At 51.1% G+C, this 11,320-nt stretch overlaps 1 protein-coding gene across 1 annotated transcript in view; it reads left to right on the top strand.

Moving 5' to 3' along the window:
• Tcea3 (transcription elongation factor A3) overlaps positions 1 to 11,320 on the top strand; it is a 33,203-nt gene that overhangs the window by 15,777 nt on the left and 6,106 nt on the right. Inside the window, exons 6-10 of the mRNA XM_070037658.1 lie at positions 617 to 780; positions 898 to 953; positions 5,041 to 5,196; positions 7,468 to 7,614; positions 9,438 to 9,509. Coding sequence (XP_069893759.1) covers positions 617 to 780; positions 898 to 953; positions 5,041 to 5,196; positions 7,468 to 7,614; positions 9,438 to 9,509 — 595 coding nt within the window. The remainder of the gene's footprint in view (positions 1 to 616; positions 781 to 897; positions 954 to 5,040; positions 5,197 to 7,467; positions 7,615 to 9,437; positions 9,510 to 11,320) is intronic.

The raw sequence follows: 11,320 nt of genomic DNA on the forward strand, positions 1-11,320 counted from the left end.
CTCTAAGCCTAGCTACTCAGGAGGCTGAGATCTGAGAATCACAGTTTGTAACCAGCCTGAGACGTAAAGTCTAATGAGACTTCTATCACCGATTAACCGATAAAAGCCGGAAGTGCAGATGTGGGTGGACTGGCAGAGTGCCAGCCTCTGTGAGCTAGAAGCACCTGGTAGGAGGCAGGTATTCCTACTTGGCTGCTTTATCACACCAATGCATGAATGAATGAGTGAGTGAATGAATGCATCATCCATTGCTGAGAGAATGTGAAGAGCCACCTGATCTAGACAGAACAAGTAGAGCACCGTGGGCTCTACTAGCTAGCCTGGCTACCTAGAGCTCAGCTGCCTGGGTTGGAGTTCTGCTCCTCCTGGCTCCCAGATGTGTGACCTTGACTGTCTCTAAGGTGCACAATTGAAAGGGAGATGAGAATAGAATCGGCCTCGTGGAGTGGTCCGTGAGGATTATATGAGATGAATGATGGGAGTCAGGTGCCTAAAATAGCTCTTGCCTGACAGTCTTGTTATGCGAGTTGAAGGACGGCATCTGGCAAAACATCCAGACAGTGTTCGATAAACTTTCGCTTCTTGTCCATATGCCCATCACGACTGTCCTCCGCAGATCCAACAGCAGCACATCGAAAGCAGAGACCCCCAAGACACCCAGCAGCCCTTTGACTCCCACGTTTGCCCCTTCCGTCTGCCTCCTGGCCCCCTGCTATCTCACAGGGGACTCTGTCCGGGATAAGTGTGTGGAGATGTTGGCCGCAGCCCTGAAGGCGGAAGGTGAGAGGTTGGGGGCAGGGGAGGCGGCTGTGGGGCTCTGGCCGTGGTACCGTCCAAGCGGGCGTCGCTGGCAAGGTCATGCCCGGCTGACGCCTGTGACTTCCCAATCTTTTTCAGATGATTACAAGGACTATGGAGCCAACTGTGACAAGTTGGCATCCGATATCGAAGATCATATCCTTGAGCCGTGCCGTGGCTGTGGGCACCTGGGAGGAAGGGTTCTGGGGACCGTCCTGGTTCTGCCTGTGAGCTTTTGAGGCCAGCTGACATTAGAGTTAAGCCTGGGGCCGAAGCTCCTCAGTGGGTGCTGACAGCAGCCCCACCAGGGAGACTTCTGGATCCACCTGGTTGCAGGCCAGGCCTCTAAGGCTCAGGGAGATTGTTATGTCACCGGCCAGGGCCCATACAACTAACTACGAGTAATCTAGAGGGGTGCCATCCATGCCCAGTGATGTCACCTCCGGCAAAGCGGACCGAGTGCTTCACGCTCAGCAGGTCCCCTCTTCCTTTGACTGATGATCCCAGCTCCCCAGTTCAACTCCTAGATCTGTACCAGGCAGGTGCTGTGCTAGGCAGCCAAGGCTTCCTTCCCACCTCTGTTAATGCTCCTAACAGTCTCTCTGAGCCAGGGCCTGTTGTTCCCTTTGTCCAGATGAGGAAAGCTGAGGCTCAGAAACTCTTGGATGGGTATCTCTACTGGATTGAAAGCCTTGGGGTTTTGTTTTGTTTTGTTTTTTGTTTGGTTGGTCACGGGGCTTGAACTCATGGTTTGGCTGCTATCCCTGAGCGTCTGTGCTCAAGGCTAGTGCTCTACCAGTTGGAACCGCAATTGCACTTCTGGTTTTGGTGTGGTTCTGCCTGGGCTGGGTTTGAACCGTGATCCTCAGATCTCACCTCCTGAGTAAGCTAGGATTACAGGAGTGAGCCACGGACATGAGCTGAGCCCTGGTTTTTATTCCAATACTGAATTGTATCCCTCCTCTCCCACTTCTATCTGAGAGGGCCTGGTAGAGCCAGGAAAGATGACCACCATGCTGATGGGAACCCCTGATCCAAAAGATTTGGGACTTTGGGGAGGGGAGATGTCTCTGTCCACTTTTCCCCCACTGAAAGATGGATTCATGGACTGTTACTAGAGACAAAGAAATGGGCAGAACTCCCTGGGGAGAGAGGGAGGGAGGGGTGGGTGGAGTGGGGAGAGAAAGCGAGAGGGAGGGAGGGAAGGAGAGAGAGAGAGAGAGAGAGAGAGAGAGAATGTTAGTCTGAGTGATCCTTTCTGCCCCTGCTGGGCTCTACCCTGGGAGTCTTGCTGGGTTTGCAGGGGAGGTCTAGAAAACCATCTGCAGACATCTTGCCTGCTTCCATCTCCTTCCTGAGGCCAACCCTAACCCCCCCCACACACTTTCCGCCAGTTTCCCTCTATCGTCATTAAGTGATTAGCCAGGAACCCATCCCAACAAGGTTTTGTTTGTTTGTTTTTCCTTTTGTGCCAGTTCTAGGGCTTGAACTGAGGTTCTGGGTTCTATCCCGTAGCTTTTTGGCTCAAGGCTGGTGCTCTATCATTGGAGCCACAGCTCTATCTACTTTGGACTTTTTATAGTAGTTAATTGGCGATAAGAGTCACACACCTTCCTGGCTTCAAACTTTGAGCCACAGATCTCAGTAGTTAGGATTACAGGAGTGAGCCACCTGTACCCCGTTTACAACAAGTTTTTTTTTTTTGTTTGATTTGTTTTGTTTTGTCAGTTGTGGGGCTTGAACTCTGGGCCTGGGCATTCTCCCTCAGCTCTTGAGCTCAAGGCGAGCGCTCTACCACTTGAGTCACAGCGCCACTTCCAGTTTTCTGATGGTTAATTGGAGATAAGAGTCTTATGGACTTTCCTGCCCAGGCTGGCTTTGAACCTGGATCCTTAGATCTCAGCCTCCCAAGTAGCTAGGATTACAGGCATGAGCCACTGGTGCCCAGCTTAAAACAAGTTTTGATTCACCCAACATTAAATATGTTTCCTGCTAATTTGGGAATGCTGGGCCTTAGGTTTCAGGACTTCATTTTCTCCCAAACAATCATCCCTCCAAGCAGGTTTCTTCCCCCTCCAAATCAGCCTGGTTGGAAGTTCAGGATGGTTTGGTACCTAAATTCCTCCCCTGGCCTGGCTTACTCTACAGGATGTCCAGAAACCACTAAAAAAGGAAAGGGAATGTAAGCTACCACAGGCTCCTGAGCTCTTTGATTATAGCCAAGGGAGAGGACAAAAAAAAAAAAAAATGGGGCTTGAGTGCCGTGTCTCAAAAAAGGTCTGACCTCTTGAAGCTACCTTGAACTAGGTGTGAGACCTCGATATGTTCTTCTGAAGAGTCTCTCTACCTCCTCCTCCCTGAGGTCTTGGGAAATGCAGGCATCAGAGGCTGATAAAACTATTGCCAGCTGTGGCACCTGTGGCTCAGGCCTGTAATCCTAGCTACTCGGGAGGCTGAGAGCTGAGGATTGCAGTTCAAAGCCAGCCAGGCAGGAAAGTCCTTGAAATTTTTTTTTTTTTTTTTTTTTTTGGTCAGTCATGGGGCTTGAACTCTGGGCTTGGGCCCTGTCCCTATGCTCTTCAGCTCAAGGTGAGCACTCTACCGCTTGAGCCACAGCGCCACTTCCAGTTTTCTAGTGGTTTATTGGAGATAAGAGTCTCACAGACTTTCCTGCCCAGGCTGGCTTTGAACTGTGATCCTCAGATCTCAGCCTCCTGAGTAGCTAGGATTACAGGCGTGAGCCACCGGCGCCCAGCAAGTCCTTGAAACTCTTATCTCTAGTGAACCACTAGAAAGCTGGAAGTGGTCTGTTGCTCAAATGGTAAATGGTAGAGTACTAGCCTTGAGCAAAAGAGCTCAGGAACAGTGCCCAGACCCTGAGTTCAAGCCCCAGGACTGGCACCAGCTTGACTGTCCTCAGCAGATCCACATTCTAGAAATCCTGAATGGAAGTATTTCAACCCAGATTTTGGCTCCCAGATGCATTGTAGCATATTCTTTGCTTTTCACACTTTTATTGTACTGTCTGTACATGAAAGCAATAGGAAGAAAAGGGGGGGCCTCCTTTCCTCCTACCACTTCTCGCCAGTCAGCTGTTTCCAGCTAGCACATCACCCGCCCTGCAGTGTCTTTCTTGCATATGGTTTTTCCCAGCAACGGCTTTGTCTTCCTGCCTCTGCTTGGCTCAGGAGACCAAGAAAAGGAGGCTGTTTTTCCAGAGCCCCTGCAGAGGGGGTGGGAGAGGCCCTGTCTGGGATAGAGGGTTTGGACAGCAATGCACTGTGGTCAGTGGCCAGAGTGAGTCGAGGGGGGAGGGGCTGTTAAGTGGGGGCCTGGCTCCCAGCCCTGTCTTGCTGGGAATTTTCTCCGTGACCTTGAATGTAGGCTTGCCCCCCACCCCCTTTCCAAGCCTCAGCTTCCTCATCTACTCATGGGAGGTGGAGTAACTGACTGGCCATTCCCACAGTGCTTACGTGGGCTGCTGTTGGGTATTATGAAGGAAAGACGTAAGGACGTCTGTGATCTCAAGTATGCGGGGGTGGCCCCAGCTCTGTGATTTCTCCAGGCTGTGAAGAATGTGGTTCTTCATCTTTTCCTCTTGACAGCTTCCAGGGACCTTTCCAAATGAATGGTTATCCATTGTCATTTGGTAACATGGAACATTTGGTAGTCCCACACATTGGTGCTTCGTGCAGCTCGGCTGGGTGACTTCCCACCAGCCCTAAGGCTCAGACACCCCATTATCCATTCACCACAGTGCTCGCTACAATCTCATCTCCCCGTACAGGTAGTTTCCTGTGTCTCCTCATTGGCTTACCCCCAAATGCCCAACTGATGCCCCAACTAGGTAGACAGAGACCGCAGGAGTGTGGCTGGCCATTATAAAGATCCATGGACAGGCCAGGTGCCAGTGGCTCATGCCTCTAATCCTAGCTACTCAGGAGGCTGAGATCTGAGGATGATGGTTCAAAGCCAAACCAGGGCAGAAAAGTTCCTGTGAGATTCTTCAATAAACTACTAAAACAAAAAAGCCAGAAGTGGAGGTGTGGCTGAAGTGGTAGAGCACTAGCCGTGAGCATTAAGGCTCAGGGACAGCTCCCAGGCTCTGAGTTCAAGTCCAAGGGCTGGCAAAAAATAATAATAAAAGATCCACAGACAGGAGAAGAGGGCCCTGGCATCTCTCAGACTCTGTCTCTTCCCACCCCACCCTCACAAATGGTTGCTTGGTCCTTGACTCTGTCACATATCTACCAGGAGCTCAAGAGCACCGACATGAAGTACCGGAACAGAGTTCGCAGCCGTATCAGCAATCTCAAGGACCCCAGGAACCCGGGCCTGCGGCGGAATGTGCTCAGCGGGGCCATTTCCGCTGGACTCATCGCCAAGATGACTGCAGAGGTGAGGTTGGGGGGGGGGCCCAGGGGGGCCTGGCCCTTCCAGCTCTGTCCAGCTGTGAAAGGCAGAGGCTGTGACTCACCTTCCCTATTAGGCTTCTAGGCCACTAGAGTAGGGAACACAGCTAATATGTTTTAAGTGCTGTGCTGAGTACTTCACGTGTGTGGGCCAGTTTTATCTTCACACCAACTGACATAGGCATGCGTATTATCCCCACTTTATAGGTGAGTGAACTAATTGGGTAGAAAGTCTCCAAGCCAGGAAGCCTCAGCCTAACCCCCAGGCTGCCCTTGCTTGCTTTATCATCTGCCTCTCTCCCTCCTCTCTTGCTCAATCCTGTGTGTCCTGATTCCTGGCTCTGCCCAAGCTAGGATTGAATCCAAGGTAAGGGAGCCAGACAGATTCACACATACAGATACCACCAGTAGCAAATGCTGGCGCAGAGCCACACAGGGACTTACAAGAGGGAAGGCTTAGCCTAGTTTGGAGAGGTCAGTAAGAAAGGAAGAGCAACCAGGGGTCAGTGACTCACTAGTTACCCCAGAGGCTGAGATCTGAGAATTGTGGTTCAAAGCCAGCCTATGCAACAAAGTCCATGAGACTCTTTATCTCCAAAACTGTCCCAATAAGCCAGAAATGGAGGTGTAGTTCAAGTGGTAGAACACTAGCCTTGAGCAAAAAAGCTGAGGACAGTGCCCAAGCCCTTAGTTTAAGCCCCAGGACTGGCAATTTCCCTCTCCCCCCCAAAAAAGAAACATATTTGCAGAAGAAGAGTGCAGTAGTTACAAGCCTGGCAGTGTCCTGGTGCCAGTGGCTCACACCTGTAATCCTAACTACTCAGGAGGTCTGAGCTAGGAGGATCACAGTTCAAAGCCAGCCTGATCAGAAAAGTCCCTGTGAGACTCTTTATCTCCAATAAACTACTTTTTTGGGGGGAGGGTGTCCGTCATGGGCTTGAACTCTGGGCTTGGGCGCTGTCCCTCAGCTCTTCAGCTCAAGGTGAGTGCTCTACCGCTTGAGCCACAGCGCCACTTCCAGTTTTCTAGTGGTTTTATTGGAGATAAGAGTCTCACGGACTTTCCTGCCTGGGCTGGCTTTGAACCGTGATCCTTAGATCCCAGTCTCCAGAGTAGCTAGGATTACAGGCGTGAGCCACCGATGCCTGGGTCCTAAACTTCTTAAAAAGGACAAGTGGCGCTGTGGCTCAAGTAGTAGAGTGCTAACCTTGAGCACAAAGAGGCTCAGGGACAGCGCCCAGGCTCTGAGTTCAAACCCCAGGACTGGCAAAAAAAGCCTGACAGTGGGGTCAACTTGCTTGCTAATTCAACTGCTGCCACTTCGCTACTTTTGCTGTTCAAGGCTGGCACTCTTACTATTTGAGTCATACCCTATCTATCTCAAAAAGGCACTTCTAGCATTTTGGTGGTTAACTGCAGGTTAGAGTCCGGCTGGCTTTCAACTATCCAGTAGCTAGGATTACAGGCATGAGCCACTGGTGCCTGGCTGCCATGTTCTTAGGAAGCGGGAATGTGAGCATGCAGGGTCAGCATTGGTCTGCTTGTTACCTCTGTGCTCTGGGGCTTAGGGATTCGGGATGGACCCTGGCATTGAATATGTCTAGTCAGTGCCAGATCTTCACTGTTCCATGACCCACAACCCAACCTCCTTCCCCCACACCCACCCTCAATTGACACAGCATCTAGTCTGAGCAGCTCCTTTCTCTGGGCAGGTTTGAGGGGAGATGACTCAGGTTCTGTACTACAGTAGGAGATAGGAGGCTGGTTTTGCATGATCACAGTGAACTTGAGCTGCGTGGGTGTGGGATTAGAGGGTAGCTTGGCCAGTCTTGGATATTTGAGCCTTCAAGGTGCCCACAAGGCAGCGGGCTGTGCAGTGATCAGAGCTGGAGCAGGTGCTGGGTCAAGTCCAGATCGCAGGGGTGAAAGGACATATGGGTCAGGTGTGTAAAGGTCACTGGCTCCCATGGGAGGGTTCAGTTCATGCCAAGGTCCTAGTGTGGGAAGGAATGATGCCAAGCGCTAATCGCAGGGTACGTGCTGCTTGTCTGACAATCCCCTGGCTGTACCCAGCTGACTTTGGCCCAGCCAGAGCCCTTGTCTAGGTTTGACCTTCCAGAGAGAGTAGTGGGAATTCTGAGTACCACCTTTCCCATCCGGGGCAGGACCAGGTCTCCTTGGGCTAATGTTCCCAGCATGTTCCCTCTTCCTGTGTTTCGGCTCCCCAGCCCTGAGGGGCAGACTCATTTTTCTCTAGGAAATGGCCAGTGATGAGCTGAGGGAGCTGAGGAACGCCATGACCCAGGAGGCCATCCGTGAGCACCAGATGGCCAAGACGGGCGGCACCACCACGGACCTGTTCCAGTGCAGCAAGTGCAAGAAGAAGAATTGTACCTATAATCAAGTAAGAGGGCTGCTGAGCTGGGGAGACCCACAGAGGCAGACAGCCAAAGAGGGGTTTAGGAGGAGCCCAGGGACTAGGAGAAAAGGGGGAAAATGTGTCAGGCCTACAAAGCAAAGAGCAAGCCTCGGGATACTGCCCCGAAGCCTTGTGGCTTCTAGAAAATGTTCTGAGCGTAGAAGCCGCCAGCTCTGTGTTCGTGAGGCTGGGCCAGTGTGTGCAGCTGGCTCCGCGACGAGGCTGAGAGCCACGCTCAAGGCTGTCATGCTGTCTTCCCACGCACTGCTGGCTTCAGAGCCACAAAGGTAACTGAGGCCCAGATGGGACAGCTTTTTCCAAGGTGGCAAGGCAGATCCATGGCAGGCGAAGCAAATTGTGGATCTAAACCTTCCTGCTACAGTCCAGCGGGCTTGGCCAACAAAGCCTTATGGGTTGAGCCCTGAGTCGGGAGGGGGAAGACCTTTGGCCTGGCAGGGGGAGTTCCACAAGGGTGTTGGGCCTCTTCTTGGAGCATTAATATTCTTGGGTTCTAAGTGGTGTCTAGTTATTCTAGAACCCTCTTCATTCTTTTGTTCTTGACCAAGCAAGATTTGTCAAGAGCACCTTGCCCTCAGAGTCCTATGGCCATAGTAGAAATGTGCAACCAGCCTTGCTGATCTGGAAGGTTCTCAGGAGGATCCTGATTCAAGAACTCAGAACTGGGCACCAGTGGCCCACACCTATCATCATAGCTACTCAGGAGGATCAGATCTGAGGATCATAGTTCAAAGCCAGCCCAGGCAGAAAAGTCCCTGTGAGACTCTTATCTCCAATTTACCAATCAAAAACTGAAAGTGGCGCCATGGCTGAAGTGGTAGAGCGCTAGCCTTAAGCACAAAGAGAATGAAAGACAGTGCCAGGCCCTGAGTTTAAACCCCATGACTGACAAAAAAGAAAACACAAAACTTAGAGATGTCGCAACTCCCACCTTCCTGAGCATGTTTCCGTGCGGTGTGATGCACTTCCGTGTAACGCTGCCCTCCAGATGTAAAAAGCCCATTAGCCACAGTTCTCCTGCCTCCCCTCCCCCTCCAAACCCCACTGGTGTTCCTTCTCAGAGCCAGTGCTATCCAGTGACAAGGCTGTGTCGCACAGTGTCCTGGCAGACTGCTGGGCATGGACACCAGCCAGGGGGCCCTGCCCACTCAGATCACTCAGAGCTGATTGCCAATATCATTCAGAGCTCATTTCATTCAGAGTTGACTGTCAATAGAGCAATGATGTGTTTTCTTGTGATGGCCAACCAGAGTTGACTGTCCAAAACCAGAAGGGCAGCTGTTATACCCAGAACACCAGGACTTGACAATGAGACCCAAGCTTCTGCACCTGAATGAACTGGAGGATGAGAACCTAGGAGCATAACATAAATTATCCCAGTGATCGATGAGTCCCCTTTTTCCTCTGGGCCTCTGTCCTTCCACCTGTGAAGCAAGGAAGAGGGTGACTTTAGTTTTCTCCAGTTCTGACAGTAAGTCGGTGTCTGGTACCATGTGTTCAGGGATAGCCCCTTGGAGGAGGTGAGGCTTAGAGCAAAAAATAATAGAAGAGAGACCAACTGAGAAAAATCCTCCTGAGTGCAAGTGCAAAGGCCAGGTACTGCCTGAGTTACCGGGCGTGACCAACAGTCAGGCAAGCATACATCAGGAAGAACTCAGATGAAGAGAATTACTGAATCAGGATGGGAAGATTGGCGCCACCCTCTGAGATTTGGACTTACTCCTAATGAAGTGTGGGCCACGGCAGCTCCTGAGCAGGGAGGGGCCTCACGAGTGGTTCTTCTCTCTCAGGTGCAGACACGCAGTGCTGATGAGCCCATGACCACCTTTGTCTTATGCAATGAGTGCGGGAATCGCTGGAAGGTCTGTATGTCTATCATCCACAGATCCAGCCCTGCCTCCCTAGTATACTCCCAGCCTGCACAGAGTAGGCCTGCAGAGCCAGTGCAGTGGCTGGTGGCCGCTGGGAGGCAGGGAGAAAAGGCATGTGTCTGTTCGTGTTGGAGGGGCACCTGCTGGGGTGGGGGCTGTGGCCCACAGTGGATCACAGGATGGGCAAGGTGGATGGAATCAGCTTCCAGTGATCCACAGAGGAATCGGGGAGAAAAACCAACCACAGCATTGTGCCTTTGGACCCCACGCCTCTTTTGGAGTGCTTTTGCAGATAGAATTTCCCTGGAACCTGGTCACTTAGCCAGAGTAGGAGACAGGGAAGCTGAGCCCTGGTGGGGGAGAGTGGCCCCAAGCATTCCCAGGGGACCTCTCCTCTTCCGGAAGCTCTGGCACAGACTTCTGTGATGCAACTCCCACAGAGGCAGAGGTTTGGTGTTCAAACATGGGAGCCCTGAAGAGGAGCCCCCCAGGGTGCTCCTTCTGAAAGTACTGAGTATTTCATGCCTGCGTCTGGCGCCATCTGACTGGCTCCCATGCAGGTGATATCTGGTGTAGCAGGCAGGCCTCAGGGCTCCACAGAGCTAAGGTCCTGTGTGAAGAGCCCAAGAAGAGCCTGGTACTAAGAATCTGGCCTTTGCTTTAGGTCACTATGTGCCCCTCCCAGCATGGCCCCTCTTTCTTGGGCCGTGTGAGGACCATCTGGAGGTGAGGATCAGTGCATATGTGCACACACTTTGCGAAGAATCAGGACGGTTCCTAGTTTATGATAGTATTCTCATCTCAAATGAGGAATTAATTAATTCACACAGTGAATTAACAAACCAAAAACTCAATACCCACCTTGGAGCTCAGAAAAATAATGCCACAATTTCCTGACCAGTTACTTTTCTGACAAAGGGACTCCATAGCCCTTCCTTAAGGCCTCTTTAGAAGCTGAAAGGGACACCACCTCAAGGCGAATTGAGGTTACATGAGATAAACATTAGTCCTGGGTGTCTGTGGCTCACCCCTATAACCCTAGCTACTCAGGATGCTGAGATCTGAGGATCATTGTTCAAGGCCAGCCCAGGCAGGAAAGTCTGTGAGACTCATCTCCAATAAAGCACCAGAAAACAGAAAGTAGCGCTATGACTCAGGTGGTAGAGCGTTAGCCTTGAGCTGAAAAGCTGAGGGACAATGCCCAGACCCAGAGTTCAAGCCCCATGACTAACCAAAAACAAAACAGTACTGCCTAGCACAGTGAGTGCCCAGTGATTGTCCCTGTGAGCCCTGCTCCTCTTCTTTGAGTCCTATTAGTTGGATAGAGGGTGTGTTGGAAGTATGAGCTACATGTTTTCTGACCTGAATTCTGAGTGTGGTTTTTTTTGTGTGTGTGTGTGCCAGTACGGGGGCTTAAACTTAGGGCCTGGGTGCTATTCTTTAGTTTTTTTCTTCGAAGGTTAGTGCTCTACCATTTGAACCACAGCTCTACTTCTGGCTTTTCTTTTCCTTTTCTTTTCCTTTCTTTCGTTCTTTCTTTATTTTTTTCTTTTTTCTTTTTTTTTTTTTTTTCTGTTTTTGCTGTTTAGTTGGAGATAAGAGTCTCTCAAACTTTCCTGCTGGGGCTGACTTTAAACCATCATCTTTAGATCATAGCCTCCTGAGTAACTAGGATTACAGGCATGAGTCACCTGTGCTTGGCTAACCAAGTGCTTTGTAGGATCACAGTGATATGGAGAGCCCAGAGATTGATTTTCCATTCATTTATTATCTAACACCACCCTCCAGTGGACTGTAATCCC

This window comes from Dipodomys merriami, unplaced genomic scaffold (genome assembly GCF_024711535.1).
Source record: "Dipodomys merriami isolate MVZ:Mamm:240054 unplaced genomic scaffold, mDipMer1.0.p SCAF_28, whole genome shotgun sequence".
Classification (NCBI taxonomy): domain Eukaryota; kingdom Metazoa; phylum Chordata; class Mammalia; order Rodentia; family Heteromyidae; genus Dipodomys; species Dipodomys merriami.